The sequence below is a fragment of the Bombyx mandarina genome, chromosome A1 (assembly GCF_030267445.1).
Source record: "Bombyx mandarina strain Sakado chromosome A1, ASM3026744v2".
Classification (NCBI taxonomy): domain Eukaryota; kingdom Metazoa; phylum Arthropoda; class Insecta; order Lepidoptera; family Bombycidae; genus Bombyx; species Bombyx mandarina.
Window position 1 is genome coordinate 9,072,146 of NC_143234.1, and position 20,826 is coordinate 9,092,971.

At 39.9% G+C, this 20,826-nt stretch overlaps 1 protein-coding gene and 1 non-coding gene across 2 annotated transcripts; both read left to right on the forward strand.

Moving 5' to 3' along the window:
- The first annotated feature begins 5,379 nt into the window (after positions 1-5,379).
- Positions 5,380-16,229, forward strand: LOC114253574 (trehalose transporter 1-like protein). The gene is made up of 3 exons (XM_028188501.2): positions 5,380-5,537; positions 8,022-8,157; positions 13,217-16,229. The coding sequence occupies exons 1-3, from the start codon at positions 5,517-5,519 to the stop codon at positions 14,497-14,499; spliced, it is 1,440 nt and encodes a 479-aa protein (XP_028044302.2). The 5' UTR covers positions 5,380-5,516; the 3' UTR covers positions 14,500-16,229.
- A 4,255-nt stretch (positions 16,230-20,484) lies between these two features.
- TRNAR-ACG (transfer RNA arginine (anticodon ACG)) lies at positions 20,485-20,557 on the forward strand. The gene has a single exon. It is a non-coding gene; the product is annotated as a tRNA-Arg (tRNA).
- Positions 20,558-20,826: the final 269 nt, after the last annotated feature.

Genomic DNA, 20,826 nt, shown 5'->3' on the forward strand with positions numbered 1-20,826 from the left:
ATATTCGGGAGCAGTCGGCTCAAAGAACCGGCTGTCCTCATCAATCGGGGGACCAGCTCCGCAAAGTGAGCACGAAAAGCCCACCGGTTGTCCAACACGAGGCCGAGGTACCTCAACTGCACCCCGACCCCTATTCGGACGCCTCCAACCACGATGTGGGCGTCGACAGATGGCGCTCTCCGTGGCCCGTGAAAAAACAAGGCCTCGGATTTACTGAGCGCCATTTCGAGGCCCAGTCTCCTTATCCTCCCGACAACGAGGGCCACTCCCGCTGTGGCGAGACGGGCAGACTCTCTATAATCATCCCCCCGGGCCACGACCAACATGTCATCCGCGTAACAAATAACGCGGAGGCCCGAGAGGAGGGCACCCCTCAGCACCCAGTCGTACCCGATGTTCCACAAGAAGGGTCCGAGAACCGACCCCTGCGGAACACCCTGCACGACCGGAAAACGGTGAAGGGTCCCACCGTACCCGGTACATTCGACCAACCTGGCCTCCAAATAGGAGCCAACCAGCCGGCGGAGGTAGAGGGGCACTCCATGCCTCTCCAGTGCCCCCCCCTATCACGGACCAGGGCAGGGTGTTAAATGCGTTGGCGATGTCAAGAGACACCGCCAGTGCCACCCCACCCCGTGAGACAGCTTCCTCCGAGAGGGCCCGCACGCGAAGTATTGCATCCACGGTCGAACGGCCCTCCCGGAAGCCGAACTGCTCCGCCGACAGGTCAGGTCCAACCCCGACCAGGTGCTGAACGATGCGGGCAGCCAGAATACGCTCGAGCAACTTTCCCACCTCGTCCAGCAGTACGATAGGACGATACCCGGCGGCTGTATCCACCGGGCGCCCCTCCTTCCGCAACAACACAAGTCTGCCCGTCCGCCAGAGCAACGGGAACCGTCCCGACTCCAGGCAACCATTAAATAGCTCCAGGACATTTATTACCTTTACAGTGTGTTAGTTTAATACATAAATATAAAACACTTTTAAGTATAAAAAGCTTATTCGAAGTGGTCTCCATTGGCTGCAATACAGTCCTTTAAACGTTGAGGCCAGTTATCAATAGAAGCACGCATTCTTTCCATGGGAAAATTTTTCACTGCCAATCGTACGGATTGTTTTAGGGACTCCAAATTATCATGGCGTTTAGAGCAAGCCGTACTCTCTAAAACTGACCTTAAATCATAATCCAGCGGATTAAGATCGGGATTAGACGACGGCCAGTCTTCAGCTCTGATGAAGTCCGAAACGTTCGTTTCCAACCAAGACTGGGTAGACCGAGTCTTGCTGGAAGGACCATTCTTGATTATTGAACATGTTGTTGTTGAGGGGCTTCACTACCTTCGCAAGAATGGTATCTTGATACACTTGTGCCGATGTTTTGATACCTTTTTCACAAAAGTATGGCTCAGTCACTCCTTCATAGCTAATACCCCACCAAACCATCACTGAAGTCGGGTAGTGCCCACGTTGCACTCTGTCGACTAATTGGGAAGGTCCTTAGAGCTTTGAGCATAAATACGGTCATTTTGTTTGTTAAAATGTTGCTCAATTGTAAAAGTTTTCTCATCCGTAAACAAAAAATTTCTATGACCGCCCTTTGCGTACCGTTTCAGTAGTTGTTTCGATTTTACCACCCTATTCTCTTTTAAATTATCAGTTAAGAAATGACCAGTACGTCTCTTATAGGCTACAAGTCCTAAGTCATCTTTTAAAATACGCGACATGGGTCTAGGTGCTCTTCATCTCCCGAGATAAAATCTTTTGCTTTCGGACAAGATTTCTTCGAATTCTTTCCCTTACTGCTTTGAACCCCTTTTTCGTACGAACACTACGTGGACGGCCAGATCTTTTTCTGTCACAAACAGAGGAGGTCTCATTTCACCTATTAATAGCCCGGTACACAAACATTTTACTAATACCAAGCGTATGGAGAGTTTTAAAAATTGCATTTGGCAAACCTACTTTGTGTAATGCAATAACAGCGATTCGGTTCTCTTTATCACCCCACTCCATTTTAATATCGTAAAATATTGTACAATGTATTGGCGCCAAAATGAGAAAACTCAATGAGCAGTTATATAAAAATTACAGATTCCAAATTCAAATGTAATATTTTGTTTATTTTTAATTGTAACCGTATTTATGGCCAGACTAAGTATATAACTAGTCAGGTCATAAGTATTGTCACACAGTAAAAACTTTTCTTTTAGAATGCTGGCCACAAAAAAGTTTATTGAATTCGAATTTCGAATTGTTCATGGAAATAAAAATGTATACTTTTAGAATTTTACTCATTTTTAAATATGGAGTGGACGCTTAAAGAAGACCGTGTTGCAGTTATTGCGTTGCATCGTTGCGGTTACGCGCCAATTCAAATTTTTAACATACTGAAAAATTTGAATATAACCAAAATATTCGTTTATCGTACCATCAAACGATACAATGAAGACTCTAGTGTAGATGACAGGTCAAGAAGTGGTCGCCCTCGGTCTGTTAGGACTCCAGCAGTGATAAAAGCCGTGAAGGCGCGAATTCAAAGAAATCCCAAACGTAAGCAGAAACTGTTGGCCCTTCAGATGGGGTTAAGCAGAACCACGGAGAAAAGGGTGTTAAATGAAGACTTAGGGCTTCGAGCATATCGAAGAAAAACAGGACATCGTTTGAATGCTCGTCTAATGGACCTGAGACTGAAGAGATGCCGCGCTTTGTTGAAGCGGTACGCGGGAAAAAAATATCGGGAAATTCTTTTTTCGGATGAAAAAATTTTTACCGTAGAAGAGAGCTACAACAAACAAAATGATAAGGTGTACGGACACAGTAGTGAAGAAGCGAGCAACCGTATTCCGCGTGTCCAACGAGGTCATTTTCCACCCTCGCTCATGGTATGGTTGGGAGTTTCTTATTGGGGCTTAACAGAGGTACATTTTTGTGAGAAAGGTGTAAAAACTAATGCAGTTGTGTATCAAAATACAGTCCTGATGAACCTTGTGGAACCTGTTTCTCATACCATGTTCAATAACAGGCACTGGGTATTCCAACATGATTCGGCGCCAGCTCATAGAGCGAAGAGCACACAAGACTGGCTGGCGGCGCGTGAAATCGACTTCATCCGGCACGAAGACTGGCCCTCCTCCAGTCCAGATTTGAATCCGTTACATTACAAGATATGGCAACACTTGGAGGAAAAGGCGTGCTCAAAGCCTCATCCCAATTTGGAGTCACTCAAGACATCCTTGATTAAGGCAGCCGCCGATATTGACATGGACCTCGTTCGTGCTGCGATAGACGACTGGCTGCGCAGATTGAAGGCCTGTATTCAAATCACGGAGGTCATTTTGAATAAACTTTAGTGTCATAAGAATCTATGTTTTGTTAAGTTCATTTTGGTATATGAATGGTTACATAATGAATAAACTTGTTTCAATTATTTTACATTAAACATGTGACAGAATTTATGACCTGACTAGGTATATGTTGTCCTTAGTTCGCATTGTGTGGAACTCAATAATAAAGTATATAGGTAGTATAATAATATAGTGTCATTGAGTCATATTGTCTTTATTTCAAAACATTATTTGAGAATAAAATATATTTAGTCTTAGATGTATAAACTATGTCATTCATTATATATTATGATGGCTTCTATAGAATCAAAGGTACACAGTTGTTATAAATACTACTATGCCCTTTTCTATTCTGCTGTATACACTTTAAATCTGTTTCGAAATTCAGTGCAAGGCTGTATATTATTACAAAATCGTATAATATAATACAATTTCTGTTGCTTTCCAGAATTCATTAGCCTTCTCGCAAATAATTGGTTAGAATTATCTGATAAAAATTATGTGTTTAACAATTTTCATTACTACAATGCGACATAAGCGCGACGAGACACTATCTCCCGTAGATAGGTACGGCTGCTGTGCGATAACAAAACAAGGATCCACATAATACGAACAAACACAGCCACAAATATTAGTGGTAGGGATTGCGAGACCACACGGATACTGGCCCCCAATTCTTACGCGAGGCAGTAATACGCTCAAATCTAAAGTGATCAGAATGGGTGTGAGTTTGAGATTCACGGGTGAAAGGGCGTTTTGTGAGCCCGCACCGGTAGGTACCACCACCCCTATTTGCGTCGCGAAGCAGTAATGCGTTACGGGAAGAAGGATGGAGGACCTTTTGTACTATAGAACTATGGACTTAGAACTCATGTCTCAAATGGGTAGCGGCATTTACTTTGTTGATGTCTATGAGCTCTAACATCTCTATACCTGGTGGACCGTGAGGTTGTTCACTTCTCTAAAGAATAGTCCTTAGACATTACAAGGTGAATGCCAACATCCACCTTGTCACGTGAGCTCTAAGTCTCCATTGCATTGTCCAATGGTGATCCCAGTTCTTAAACGGCCCCACGTTATAAGCCACATGACGGGTTCGCGGCAGAAATAAGAAATGCTTGTAAACTCACAAATTCTCGGCTTCAAATTTATACATAATATTTGTGTATTTCAATTTTCTTCCAGCAAAAATCTTTGACTTGGCGCGTGTTATTAGTTGTTCGGAATTTTAATAATCGATCTATATATTCATCAGCCCACAGATGCTGGCTGCTGGTCATGGGCCTCGTCACAATGACTGGCTCTGCTCTGTCTACATCCAGCGGATTCCGCAGACCTTCAACAGGCCGTTGACCCACCTTGTGGGAGACAAGCAATGCCGCAAGTCCCATCCTCCTGGTTCCAGCGAGCTATCATGGCAGTAACATGCGGCGCAGCCTTGACCTCGGCCATCCTGGGAGGATACTACCTTCTCACAGGGGCCGGAGCTGGACGAACGCCCTCCTCCGATGAGAGGCTTGGCACCGGCGGCACAGCACCTCGAAGAAAAAAGAGCGCTTCCTCTACCGTTCCGCCGCCTAGTCCCAAACCTGCATTATTACATGATGGATGTCGTTCACAAACATGAGCATACAATATGTGTCGCTTCCTTGCCGCAGATTTAACCGCGGTACAGTGAAGTCTCTCACCCACCAGTAAGTTCTCCAATCGTCATAAGCTATAGTTTACTTGGAGTTTTGATGAGTCCTCTGCAATACCTAGTTGACTTCAGTAGCCCTGAGTGACTGTGTCCACTCAATACCAGACCTGACTACTACGCGACAACGCACGAATGAAATTTCGGATAAAGAAAGTTTATAATCTGGGATTAATTCACAAAGAAAGTATTTTTTTATCTTTACAATTGCGATGCGATCATAGTCGAGTCTGTACCCGACCCGTCTGTGCCCGACCCGTCTGTACCCGTGGAGCAGGGTGGCTATGAGTTTGGATCGAAATTGAAGAAAGAAAGTCCTGGTAGAACACGAAAGTGTATTTATCATTTACAAACATTAATTATCATCCGAGCTATGATTACGTTGGCGGGTGCAATAAAACATTAATCTATATTCGTGGTGTGCTCGTTTTTTCGCCATAACGAGTCTTCAGTGAGCCGGAGACAGTTGAATAATGAAACCGTTTCTAAAACAGGTGAGGAAAAAACAAAAAAAAAATAAAAAAATGTTATTCTCGTACCAATATTTAAAATACTAGCGCATCTAATGAAGATCATTTTCTGTTTTTTTTTTCTAAATTAATATGCACACGCTTTGTTCTTTGTGTTTGATCTTTTGTACCGTTACCAGATTTAAATGTTATTTTCTTTTTTATCCTTCATGGAAACTTCATGTTTTTTTCCAAAACATAAATTAAATTTTTAATTAATCGAGATCTAATTTATGTAAACGAATTAACTATACGTTTTCTTATACTGTTTCTCTACACGATTATAATAATTTATTTATTCTCGACTTTTTATTTGGTTTTATAATTCATATGAAAACGCTTCTTGCTTACCCCAGTTCGGAGGAATAAATTCAATTAACGCGAATCCAAAAGGAAACAACGAAAGGAATAATAATAAACGCAATATGTAACCGCTCAAGTTATTTTGATTGTGAATAAAGGCAATTTATTTAAAACTAGGTTCGAGTTAGGTTCATGATTTTTTTTTTTATTGCCCTTGTAGGCAGACGAGTACACGGCCCACCTGATGGTGTGTGGTTACCGTCGCCCATGGACTTCAGCAATGCCAGGGGCAGAGCCAAGCCGCTGCCTACCGCTATCATGAAATTGACAAAAAAATAAATTGGAAAAAATAGCTCCTTGTGTAAATGGCCCTCCTTGTCTAAAGCTGCAGAGTCTACCGAGAAACTTATTGTTCAGGGTAGGGTCAATAGTAAAAGATCACATGGACAAAGCCCCATGCGCAGAACTGATCAGATGAAAATCCTTACCAAACCAAAATCCTTACCAAAGCGAAAGACCTTACTAAAACCCCACTTAACGAGTGCGTGCGCCAAGCCTCCGCTCGCGAACTATGGAGAACGGCTGTCAAGGCTTTAAAAAACAAGGATCCCACATGACCACGACTGCTCTACCACGAGTAACCGACTATGATGGTGATCTCTAAAGTTGTTACCGGAGCATATGGGCCACTTAGCTATTCGCGACTTTCCTTTTCTGTTCATCTATTCTGGTGTAGACATCTTCGGCTGTTGCCAAGCCTAGAGTAGGTTACATTCTGCAGCCTACCCTGAAATAGTATCTGGTATTAACGCGGGGAATCTCGGAAAGAAGAGTGTGATTAGTTTGCCACGAACGCTCGATAAAAGAAGACAATGCAAATCCACAGGCTTCGTTTTGAGTGAGCTGATCTAAGTTATGAAGGTAGCTTGGTCAGTGATCCCGGAACTCCTATCATATCTGGACAACTCGGAGACTACATTACTAACTTAGATTCTACCTAGCCCTAGGGTGGTGAAAGAATGCATCATTCGCAAATTTTCGTCGCGTACAAAATCCTCATTTTAGCAGAGCATTCATGTTTTTCCATTTCAGATTGAAAATTATTATCTGGTTCAACATTTTCTTGCTGTGGACCAATTCTGTGGTCTCTAGTAACGCATTTAACATCAGGCGAACAATGATCTGTCAAGTAGACAAGAGATTTAGCGAAATGAAAAATATCCTTATACGCCATCTCCACAGAGTTCTAAATTTACTTATTTCGTGATTAGTGGTCGATTAGCTGGACACAGAATTCGTTTAACTATTTTCCCTTCGTTCATGATGGGATCACATCACAAGTTAAATCCCGCCGTTTTGAGATAGTTGGTTGAAGTATCTGCGCTTTGTAGCGGATGAAGTACCCTTCGAATCGGAAAGATTATACCTACCCGTGCTGTATACAACATCTCAGACGAGAATCATAGTGTTTTATTCTGAAAATATTTAGAGTAAGAGAATCGACAACTTCACAAAACCCTTGCTTACATCAGAAAAAAAGTTACCAGTTTTTTAGTTTTGTATATTAACTTTTGGTATACAAATTGCTTTTTTTTTTCAATTAATTGAACAGTCAATTTAAAATAAAATTTAGTAACGGCATTTATCTTTGAGTTATGCATAGCATGTGTGATAGCGTCACAGTGTGCTGGCATTGGAGAAAACAACTCAGAAATGTGAGGTCGGCCGTGACCTCATCCGTCTGCGGAATAAAATAATATCAAAGTGGAATTCTTTGTAAACAAAAGTTAATCATGTGACATTCTGTTCGACAAATCTTAAATTACGATGCTCCTTGAGTGCTAAGGTTTATTTGCTAAGGTGTATTTGCGCGCTTCGCTCAGAGCGCGTCGCCTCGTCTTGTGGCCTTAACTGCCTTTAATCTCGTCCGATACTCGGTTGTATGATGAAGATCCACATGAGCTTTAGTCTGTCTAAGCCCGACAGGGGCCGCCTACCATCCTCAACGCCTCCAACGATTTGGAACAAAAAAATACCTCTAAATGGTAAATAGTGACTTGGCATGTAGACGCGTACTTCGGTAGCAAAAAAGCACTTCACTTATCCAAGATATTCTTCATTTAAAACCAGAACTGGAGAATAACGTGTTTCCATTTAATCTTCCAGACATGGGCGGTATCTGCAGTTCTTATAAACATGGTCGGGCAGGGTATACTGCTGAGCTACACCACAAGTCTCCTGCCAGCTCTACAAGCGCCTGACTCTCCCATACCAACCGATTTGGATACGGCTTCATGGCTATGTGAGTGTCCTTGATTTTGTTAAAGAAGTTATTTGTAGTGGTTGTGAGGTTTGAAAGGTTAAAATAGTGATAAACAGCTTAACTACCGTTGCGACGCCAGATTCGATGTAACGGAAGAGCGACACTGAAAAAAGACAAACATATACAACAATGCGACGATTTAGCCTGCGAGAGAATGAGATAGAATGCTTCAAAAGTTCTTACTTCTATCCCTTGCAAGCGGGATAGGTGCTTTGTACCGTGAAATTTATAATATTACCCAATATAGGACCTAGGTTTGTCTTCATTTATTACTTCAACGAACAAATACATTTCTGATACAGCTTTATAAAAGTACGTTCAAACAGGCTATTTATGTTTACGTCAATAATTAACGGCCGTCTGGTGTAGTGGTAAGTGACATGGACAAGGGGGTCGCGGGTTCGAATCCCGCCAAGGGAAGATATTTGTATGATAAATATAAAATATCTTTTCCAGGATTATGGATGTATATTTAATATATGTATGTGTATAATAAAAATCTTATATTTATTTCCGTTATCTGCTACCTGTAACACAATTACCATTGTGGTTGCGACTTGGACACGGCGGAGCACACGCTCGTTGCCTGCCCCGCATGGGAGGGGTGGCGCCGTGTCCTCGTCGCAAAAATAGTAAACGACTTGTCGTTGCCGAGTGTTGTGGCATCGATGCTCGGCGATGACGAGTCGTGGAAGGTGATGCTCGACTTCTGCGAGATGGTGCACCATCTCGCAGAAGGAGGCGGCGGGGCGCGTGAGAGACGCACAAGCCCGCCGCCGTCGAGCGGGGGCCAGGGAGGCGGATCTCACCCAAGCCCTGGCCCTCTAAGTGTTTCAGGTCCCCCTCATATGTCGATCTGGGGCCCGGCGAAGGGGGCCTAAGAAGACGACGTGCAAGCTGCTCTGCACGCGTTTTACGCAAGAGCATCCGTGTGATGGAAGGCCGGCTATCCTCGACCCACGCTGGTTCTGACCCAGCGGGGTATTTCGTAGGATGACCCATTCAAACCGGCGCCATCTAGGCGGGCTTCGGACAGCCTGCCGACCGAGAGGGCTGGTGGTCGTGGCGCCGACGATCGCTGGCCCGGCGTCCCGAGGGGGAGGGTGATGGGAGAGATGTGCTCCGCACTAAACGCTTCACTTTCCTCCCTTTGCCTCTTCATGAGTTCTGTCTCATGCGAGGTTTGGACGTTGGTTGTTGAGCGACAGGAGGTTTTAGTCGATTCGACTCCGACATGCCCCACCCTCCATCCCTAGTGGAGGGTGGGAGGCCGGCGATTTCCTCCTGACCAAAAATAAAATAAAAACCTGTAACACAAGTTGTTTACGAACTTAGCACGGGACCAGTGAACGTGGCGTGATCGTTAAAAAAGATAATAATAACAATAATAATTGGCAATGAAACTTCAAGTTTTGCACGGGATTTCTGATTAAGTCACGCAATGATTCCGTGAGTCGTATCGCGTTTGTAATGGTAAAATTTTTTTTTTAAACATTGAAATTACCTTATCTTGGTCTGAGGACAAGGTATAGTGCACACTCATATTAAGCGATGCGACCATAAGAAAGTCTTTGCCACTGAGACTTCTATCTAATGTGCAATGGTGGGAGACAGTTTCACCAGATGGAAAAAAAACAGTAATAAATTGCGCCTTGATATAGCGTACATTTTTTTTATTGCTTAAATGGGTAGACGTGCTCACGTCCCATCTGGTGTTAAGTGGTTACTGGAACCCATAGACATCTACAACGTAAATGCGCCACCCACCTTGAGATATAAGTTCTAAGGTCGCAGTATAGTTACAACGGTTGCTCCACCCTTCAAACCGAAACGCGTTTCTGCTTCACGGCAAAATTAGGCAGGGCAGTGGTACCTGCCCGTGCGGGCTCATAAGAGGTCCTACCACTAGTAAAATACAAGTACATTCATTATTGCGAACCCAGATTCTTCACCTTCGTGGTTCTTGGTGATTTTTTAAAACATCCCAAAGAATATCTAGAAGGATAATGGGAGGAGATGGTCACGACCCTCAGACATGAGGAATGCTACTCAAGAAGGAGGAAAGAATATCTCAGATATGATTTATTAATATCTACGAATCGCTACAATTTCATAACATTATTAATAGCTTGACCTAGTTCTAGGAATCCAACCTAGATTGCATAGAGATTTGCAAGGTTTTCTAACCATTGTTTTATTGGGAAATTTTGTCTAGCTTTACCAGTTTAATCTTAAGGTACTTCCATAGTGACCACGCTTACAAACTAGATTGATCTTACGTTTTATGTTTTCACACTGCGAATAACTACATATTGATTGTGGCCACCAGTTTGTTTATAATAGTAATTGGGAACAAATCACGTTCGGTCATCCGGGCCCAAATTAGGATCCCCTGTGTTATACCAGATACATGACTGACATACTGACATACATACATACATACAGACTTATTTACGTTTATGTAAATAAGACTTATTTAAGAAGAAAAGAAGATGTATGTAACCTCTATATGATTTATGACATATATTTTTTTCCTACCTATACTGATAGCCTTGAGCAGTGGCGTAGCTATCCAGGGGCTAGGCGGGGCAGTGCCCCGGGGCCCTCAAGCTCAGGCGGCCCTCGAATCCTTACCAGAAATCTCGATCGAACTGAAGTTTTGGAAATTTCTCCTATTTTATCCTCCTCCTATAAAAATGACAGGCTGCAAACCCCACTTTAATCATGACAACTCAAATGAGAGAAATTCAAATGTTATGCTTAGGGAATTCCCCTAAATTCTTACTGTAGGTTGGCAGTGTTGTCAATTTGACGAATAGTGATATGTGCGTTTTATTATTCATCGAGGTGCGTTTTATTGTGAATTCGAGTTAAGATTTTTTTTTTCGAGAACGGTTAAAAAATTAATACTGTATCAGGAGTAAGTAAGCTCGTAGAGGCCGCGCGACGCGCTACCAGCAGTGTTAGCGCGCCTATTAAGGAGTGGGATGCTCGAAGTGGTGTTCGGAAGGCGACCCCTTTTGAAGAGCACCGCTGTGCTTTTCGTGGGGTTGATTTATGACAAAGTCTTAAAAGAGGTTATAATATGATATACAGGTGACATGAATGGTATTTTGAATATTGAAGCATTAGAAGAAGAAACATTAGAAATATTAAAACAATTTTGAATCTTGAAATATAAAAAACATAAAAACTGGTGAAGCAATAGCTTTAAATGCTGTTTCTCTTTATAGAGCAACTCCGTTTGTGCTATAGTTTTACTGGGCTAAACTTTATTTTGGTGTGAATAAAATAATACATTATACTTATACAGATACTATACACACAGACAAAGACCAAACAAACTCAGCACAGGAATACCTGTTCGACTTCAGACATAAGTTTTAATCGCCTCTCGTGTACAACGCTTGGAGAGAGACTCTGATAGCCGATATATCGCGCATCCCCCTTGCTATCATCCGCATAGCAATGCATGCCATCAATAGATACTTAGCATGTTATTGATATGCAGTATGAAAAGCGTGGGGGAGAGCACCGAACCTTGTTGAACACCAGCGTTGATGGTCATGGTATGCAATTAATGTTGCTAAAATGCAATCCAAAAGGTTTTAAGATATTCCCTTCATCGTTCAGGCCATTCGTTTGTGAAATGCACTCCCAATACGTATTTATTATGCATAAATACGCATTATATCAATAAAAAAAGCATTACACACACTACCATGTATTTGACACAACACATACATAAAAACATACTCTTTGTTTACTGTCAATTGGGAAACTTTTGTTATTGTTTAAGGCTGTGGTCGAATTGAGAATAGATTAATATTGTTTGTCTTTAATATTATTGATCTATATTGCAGCTTTGGCGAATACTGTGATTATATTATCGAATTATAATAGTTTTTGACAAAAGAACCATAACAATGTTTAAACTTATAATTATTATTATTTTATTGCTTATATGGGTGGAAGAGCTCACAGCCCACCTGGTGTTAAGTGGTTACTGGAGCCCATAGACATCACAACGTAGATGCGCCACCCACCTTGAGATACAAGTTCTAAAGTCTCAGTATAGTTACAACGGCTGCCCCACCCTTCAAGCTGAAACGTATTACTGCTTCACGGCAGAAATAGGCAGGGCGGTGGTACCTATCCGCGCGGACTCACAAGTGGTTCTATCACCAGTAATTACGCAAATTATAATTTTGCGGGTTTGTTTTTTATTACACGATGTTATTCATTCATCGTGAAGTCAATCGTGAACATTTGTTAAGTACGTATTTCATTAGAAAAATTGGTACCCGCCTGCGGGATTCGAACACCGGTGCATCGCTCAACACGAATGCAACGGACGTCTTATCCTTTAGGCCACGACGACTGCAATTTCAATTAATTAAAGTCGAATTTCGACTACTGCGGGACCACTAGTCTTAACAATTAGTTGTCAGCTTAATTAAATTATGTCAGGGTAAATTGTTCGATTAGTGTATGCAAATTATTGCATGCATGATAGGAATTTTTTTTAAATTGTATTTTTATTTTTATTTTTAAAATGTATAACATTTTCATTATATTATTGTATTTGTATATTTTAAATAAGTGGGTACGCCTTCATTCATTTATCTCAGTAGATGCTTTCTGTTAACGTGGTCGTCTGGAAGAGATCGCTTTTAGCGATACGACCGCCCATTGTACATTTTGTATTTGATGTTAGGCATTTAGGTCTTGATTTGGCATTTGTGTAGAATTTTTTTTACTGGTGGTAGGAACTCTTGTGGGTCCGCACGGGTAGATACCACAGCCCTGCCGTGAAGCAGTAATGCGTTTGAAGGGTGGGGCAGCCGTTCTAACTATATTGAGACCTTACAACTTATATGTCAAGGTGGGTGGCGCATTTACGTTGTAGATGTCTATGGGCTCCGGCCGGTAACCGCTTAACACCAGCTGGGCTGTGAGCTCGACCACCCATCTAAGCAATAAAAAAAACTCCATTAACTTAGTAAATCAAAACTAATTTTTAAATATTTCTTTTCAGCGTCATCGGTTGGCATTTCTGGAATACCTGGTTTCTTCATGTCCTCGACTCTTATGGAAGCATACGGACGAAAAGTTGCCCATTTTATCATCATGATGCCCGGACTGATAGGCTGGTTATTGATATACTTCGGTAACAACATCCCCGTGCTAATGATAGGGAGGATTCTGGGTGGAATGAGCGCTGGCGGTACAGTCGCGTTAGGAGCCATTGTCATCGGAGAATACAGTAGTCCAAAATATCGAGGAATGTATTTAAATATGAAAACAGCTTCGGTATGCTTAGGGGGGATGCTCGTCCATATCTTAGGACACTTTTACAATTGGAGAACGGTCGCTTTGCAAGCAACTATTCCATATATTATTTCAATGGCGATCATAAGCACGTGGCCCGAGAGCCCTGCGTGGTTAATATCGAAGCAACAATACGAGCAAAGCGAAAAAAACTTCTATTTTTTGCGTGGAAAGACTGAAGAATCGTACAGAGAACTGGAAAACATGATGCAATCGCAAACCAACAGAGCTGCGACGAAGACGAAAGAATTAACATTTACGGATAAGCTAGTTGATTTCTTAAAGAAATTCACGAAGAAGAATTTCTTGAAGCCGCTCTTTATATTACTGAATGGAACTATCCTGTTAGAAACGTGCGGCCGACACATATTCCCCGCTTACGCATTGCAGATTATAGCCGAAATTACTGGGAGCAAATCGCAATCATTTTACTACACAATGTGCATAGATGTGATTATAACTGTTAGTGCGGTTTGCTCTTCCATATTAGTCAAAGTGATGAAAAGACGTACCTTACTTTTTTCTACTGGATTTGCTGCGTTTTTTGTGTTAATTATTGTTTGTGCTTATCTATTTTTAGTGGCTCAGGGAGTGATACCTGATAAATACCACTGGGTTCCTATAGCTTTATTTGTGGTTTATTTTATTCTTGCTAATTTAGGTTGCACCCCGATACCTTTGGCGTTTTTGGGAGAACTATTCCCGATGGAGCATAGGGGAGCGGGTTCGGCTGTAACAGGGATATTCATGTCCGTTATACTCATGCTTGGATTACTCTTAACACCACATTTATTAGCCAAGATCGCTGTGCACGGTACGTTCGCTGTTTTCGGTATTATTATGGGTATTTCTTTGGCAATATTATATGTCACACTACCTGAAACTAAAGATAAGACGCTTCAAGAAATCGAGGATTACTTTAATTATGGTAAATTTAAGGACTTCAAAAATGTTGAAGAGCCAGACGTTAAAACTAAAATGCTTAAGTGAAGTGAAGTTTGTATTTTGGAAGCAGAAGAGAGAGAGGAAGCAGAGGAACCGTAAGAAATGGCAGAAAGTATTTAATTGCACGTTTACCGACCGTTTCTAAAAAGCCTGCCGCTTTGAAACTAGTCGATAGATAAGATATATTATAAGACCGTAAAATAGGGAATTGAATCTGTATTTGTAAGCAAGCAAGACCGTATGTCTCATCTGGTTATTAGCAATTACTATAAGTTCAGGTACTTCCAAATGAAAAAGACACCGTAACCTCAGGAGCTAAAAAAGGGTTTGAACTATCTTTTTAAATCTCAATTGAATAGAAGTCATAGCGTTTGGTAATTGAAACGAAATTTCTTGTAGAGCCGAATGAAATGTGATAAAAAACGCCTTGAAACGTGGAGAAATGTAGATAGTAGAGAAATGGAGATTGTAGATAGTTTCTGAGATAGGGATGAAAAGGGATAGGGAAGGAAGTCTCTGTGCGATGGTAAATTAGATGTAACGGAATAATTTCAAATAATTCCAAAAGCCACGTTGTAACATGTAATTAAGTGAATAGTCTTCAAACCGTCGCAAATAATATAAGGACATTAAAAAACGCGTGGAAAACTAGTTTTAATTATGGTATACGAACCGTGAAAACCGAAGTAAGTACACGAAATACCAGGACTCTGGACCGCAATCACCCTATAATTTTTTTTTATTGCACTTGTAGGCAGACGAGCATACTGCCCACCTGATGGTGAATTATTATCGTCACCCATGGATTTCAGTAATCCCAGGAGCTGAGCAAAGCCACTGCCTACCAACTTTTGACTTCCTTGACTCCTTTTGACTTCAACACAGAAGGTAACTGTTCGGTTTTTTAGTAGGTCTTGTCTACGAAACTAGTTTGGCGCAACCCAGACATTAAATGGAAGGCTCGATTGTATAATACAACGGCTGTCCCACCCTTAAAACCGGAATGCCTGATTGGTTCGCGGTAGGAACACGTAGACCTGTATAATTTACCTGTGTGGACCAACAAAGACCAGTATCTGAAAACACTTCTGTCCTTTGTCCAGTGAGTCGGGTCCTTTACCCTTCTTTATATACGGGAAAAGATGGAGTTGTCCTAAGTCTACAGCACACAGACTATTCCAGATGATCTAGTCATCTGCTGTAACCATTGCACAACCGTCCACTTGAGCAGAGTTCGTCATTATCTGGTACCTCGCCGTTCTCCTACAAAGAATTTACCTATAAAATTTCATATACCTCCGGCTCCTGAATTTACTTCCCTTCTGAAGGTATAGATCAGCATATTTCTGAAGAGAAAATCATTAAGAGCTGGATCAAAGAGTTTTTATGATCCGGCGTGCCTGATGCTCACCTACAAACAATAAAAAATAATCAATGTTCCTGACGAAAGAGTTGGGGCAATATTAATTTAATGTATTTTCAAGTTTTAAATGTTAAACTTTCCAATAAAACTGGATCTGTCTCCACTGTAACTAATGGTAATCCAAGAAATATCCTTTTGAAAGATGCCGCGTGACTTTCTTACGTTTATTATTAAGACAGAAACCTTGTAACTGCCAAAATTGCATCGAGATTCATCCCAATGGGATGACTAATGCAAGAACGCGTTCAGGACAAACACACAATGAAACTGTCGGGTTTTTTTTAAGATATTGTAATTAATAAGTTAAAACATATTTTTTTCTATTTTATAACGAATGTAAATATTAGGTACTTTATGATTTGTGTATTAATGTAAATGATAATTTCTTAAATATACTATTTAATTAATATTACATATAACTTTTATTTCGGTGGTTATCCTTCCGGACATCATTGAAGATTCGACGAAAACCAGTTTTTTTTATTGCCTATAAGTGTGGACGAGCTCATAGCCCACATGGTGTTAAGTGGTTACCTACCTGTGCGGACTCACAAGAGGTCCTACCACCAGTAATTACGCAAATTATAATTTTGCGGGTTTGATTTTTATTACACGATGTTATTCCTTCACCGTGGAAGTGAATCGTGAACAATTCTTAAGTTACGTATTTCATTAGAAAAATTGGTACCCGCCTGCGGGATTCGAACACCGTTGCATCGCTATATACGAATGCACCGGACGTCTTACCCTCTAGGCCACGACGACTTCAAGTGCTTTCTTGAGACTCCAAGGACTAAATAGACATACCTATATATTTTAAAAGCCATTCCGCTGTCCGCTTGCATTGGATACTTAGATCCTATAAATTGCCGAAAATTCTCCCGATCATCCACTCTGGTCTAAAGCTCGTATATCGATAGATAAACTGGTCAGACCGGTACTAAGAGAGAATACACACCCGGGATTAATTAAAAACGTGGTTTTCATTACAGTCTAAAAATAATGATCCTCGGGTAAGTCGATGTCCAGCTGTATTTGGGTTAACAAAGATGAAATAAGCACTAAGTATAAGTACCACCATCCTGCCTACTTCTGGGGTGAAGCTGCCATGTGTTCTCCCACATGGTGAATGCCCACTCTCCATAGTATGCTGGGCCCAAAAATTTACAGCAAATATTACTTTAAAAATGGAGTGCTTTAAATTCTTAAATGTATTGGATATCTAAAAAATATGATATATTGAAATTGACGCCACTATTATAAAAATAAAATAAAAATAAAAAATCGCTTTGAGGTTAATCTAATAAAATTCTCGTGTCACGGTGTGCGTGATTGAACTTCTCCGAAACGGCTCGACCGATTTTCGTGGATCTTAGCGTACATATCGGCCAGGGTGGAGAATCGGACAACATCTATTTTTCATCCCCCTAAATGTTAAGGGTGGTCCACTCCTACATTTTTTTTTAATTTTAATGACAATTTTTTTTTGTTTTTATTTTTTTATGATACAGCAAACAAAAATACATACAACCCTAAATTTTCACCCCCCTAAGATCTACCCTTATTCTTTATTTGTTAATTAAAAACTTAAATTTTTTTGCTAGAATTTTGTTTTTATTTTTTCATGACAAAATAAAAAAAATCATATTACTCAGAATTTTTCACCCCTCTACGATCAACCCCTATTTTTTATTTGTTAATTATAAACTTTAATTTTTTTGACAAGATTTTCATTTTTATTTTTATTTTGTTATTAATTAAAATAAAAAATCTGATGTTACTCTAAATTTTTCATCCCTCTATGATCAACCCCTATTTTTTATTTGTTAATTATAAACTTAATTTTTTTTGGCAAGAATTTTTTTCATTTTGTTATCGCTTAAAATAAAAAAAATTATATTACTCTCAATTTTCACTCTTATACGATTAACCCCTATTTTTCCATCCCGATTTTTATTTTTTTTATTCTATGGACAGATCCGCAATAAGGTTGCAAGATGGCAATCAAATATTATAATTGTAGTACGATAAATTCTTATTCAGAGCTTATAATTTCAAGTTCCTTTAATTATGTTTTTTATTTAAATTCAATTTGATCTCCCGCCCTCGCCGGTTGACTACTGATCAACTATCAAGCGATCACCAGGTGTCACCACTCACCCAGCAAACATCACGTAGTAGTGATGAGGACGAAGCCGGACTCCTGTGTTACTCACTATACATTTTTCAGCCATGTTTTTTTTGTTTTATTTGTGTATCAATCGTAGCTTGCCAGCCATGTCTTTTTTGTTTTATTTGAGTATCAATGGTATGTTCAGTAGGTCTGCGAATCGGCTGCTTTCTATTTTTCATACCCCTAAGTGATAAGGGTTGTCCACCGCAAACATTTATTTTTTGGATATTTTTTTTTGGTTATAATGAGGTATTATGTGGTTGAATGAGGTTTTTTTTTCTACACTAGAATTTCTCTAGAAATTTTATTTAAGGCTACACAACGTTTGCCGGGTCAGCTAGTTTTCTATATAAATAGGTGAAACGTTATTGATCGGTATCCTTAACTCCTGAACCAAAGTCGTCATTGAAGAGAGGATAAAATCCATAAAACAAAGCCAGCAAAATAAGGCGCAGGCGGGCACCAATTATTCTAATGAAATACGTTCTCAACAAATGTTCACGATTGACTTCCACGCTGAAGGAATAACGTCGTGTAATAAAAAACCAAACCCGCAAAATTATAATTTGCGTAATTATTGGTGGTAGGAACTCTTGTGAGTCCGTGCGGGTAGGTACCACCACCCCGCCTATTTCTGCCGTGAAGTAGTAATGCGTTTCGGTTTGAAGGGTGGGGCAGCCGTTGTGACTATACTGAGACCTTAGAACTTATATCTCAAGGTGTGTGGCGCATTTACGTCGTATATGTCTACACGAAACACGAAATTTAAATTATATCAGACGGATTTATAGATCTAGTCATGAGTACACGGTATTATTATATATATGTAATATATGTACAACAGATATTTCGTCTTCACGTCTCAAACTGGCTGGTAAGCTGTGAATTTATTCATCAATCTAGACAAGAAACAAAAAAAGCTTCAAAAGACGCTTACAAACTTCGCTCTTTGAAATTTCAATAGTACTGTGAAATAACCTTCTCAAAACAAAACTTGAAAAGTTTTCCTGGTTTTAACTATGTTCATGATTGACCCTGGCTTTAGGATCAGGCCGGCCAAAACTTTCACCTGCCAAGGCAATTAAAATCAACCTGGAAGCGCCACTCAACCTCCTACGTCTTTCGCCTGTCGTCAATCTTACATGCCTATCAATATATATAATATCGGGAAATAACACTGAAGTATGAAACCTAAATTACGATCAGAATCAGAAACATTACAAGGATTTTTATTGCAATAGACATTTGGAGGCTACTTCGTTTGATAATTGATTCTAGCCATGAGGATCTGTGTGTTGTTCTTAAAGTAAACAATAGCTTTTAGATAAAACAGTTAAAGTAATGTTTGATATTCAAGCTTCTGTCACTCATCCGAAGATTAGTTTTCATTGGAATTACGAAGTATTTCAATACAACTCTTATTAGATTTCTTTATAAACACGATGTAATATATTTTCTCACAAGTAACATTTTTTAAGGGATTTTATGAACTGGTAACTAAGACCCTTAGATCAAGTTTTATTTTAATTTATATTTTTATTGCTATGAAAAATTATAATATAAAGTGATATGAAATTAAATTAAATGAGATAAAATGAGATGATATCGTATGAAATATAATCTCAGTAAAATGGTGGTCATTTACTGAGACTTTTTCAGTGGACTTTTTGGAGGATCCCGAGAAGTTACGTTCAGCGGCTTTGTTTTATTTTCCCACATTTTTGTGCACTTTCATAGATATTAAACAGCTTATAAACAGTTATTACACATTTAAACCTGAAGAAACACTAAATAGACAAAATAAAACAAATCACACAACTTCACTCCTCGCGTTCCCGCCAAAAAGTCTCACAAGTAACATTAGTCTATATTCGCATAGATAATACATACAAAATAACACATAAAATAAAAGCAGCACGCAACAAAACGTTAACAAAGACACCTATGAACTACTCTTTATTAAGTAATTTATTCAACAATCGCCTTTCCGCAAAGTGTATAATTTCCAAAAATATTCGAAATTAAGTTAATATGCGGAAACCTTTGATATCACCAGTATTTTTTTCATAAATACTGTCAAAAGAGCGTAGTTTAGTTTTAGTTTTTTTAGGTTACCTTTGTTTTGAGTACTATTAAGAAAATTAATTCATAATTTTATCTTACTTTAAAAGACAGATAATGTTGCTAGTAAAAAATAAATGTTGCAATGATGATTAATATTAAAAACATTACGTGTTAAACCTTTAAAACACTCTCCTGTAAAATTAGTAAGTTCTGAGATTATACAGTTTTAATGCGAGAAGACGCAATGTTGTTTCGCTGCAACAGAAACCGATATTCTAGAATGCATCGCGAGTCAAACAGTAGAGAAAGAATATTGTTTTTGCAAAAATACCTTGCCTTCATTTGTGAATTTTCATTTTCACCAATGTCTGGCCCTGTGGCGCAATGGATAACGCGTCTGACTACGGATCAGAAGATTCCAGGTTCGAATCCTGGCAGGGTCGAGTGACTTTATAGAATAGTTTTTGAATACTTCTTTTGATTTTGTGTTATCTGGTTTTGAATCTTTTAAAAAATGCCGTCAACCTATTAGAACAGTATTAGTTTATTCACAGCGCACATTTAAAGCCATTTCTCTTCCAGATTTTCTCTTGTGAAAATTGAGGTTTGGAGTAGTTCGTTTCTAGCTATAAGACCGCCCATTGTACCGTGATTAAAGTTGTTTTGTAGTCGTCGTGGCCTAAAGGATAAGACGTCCGGTGCATATGTACTG

Coding starts and splice junctions, on each gene's coding strand:
- LOC114253574 (XM_028188501.2), top strand. CDS start 5,517: ATGAAACCGTTTCTAAAACAG. Junction 5,538..8,021: donor TGAAACCGTTTCTAAAACAG/GTGAGGAAAAAA, acceptor TTAATCTTCCAG/ACATGGGCGGTATCTGCAGT. Junction 8,158..13,216: donor GGATACGGCTTCATGGCTAT/GTGAGTGTCCTT, acceptor ATTTCTTTTCAG/CGTCATCGGTTGGCATTTCT.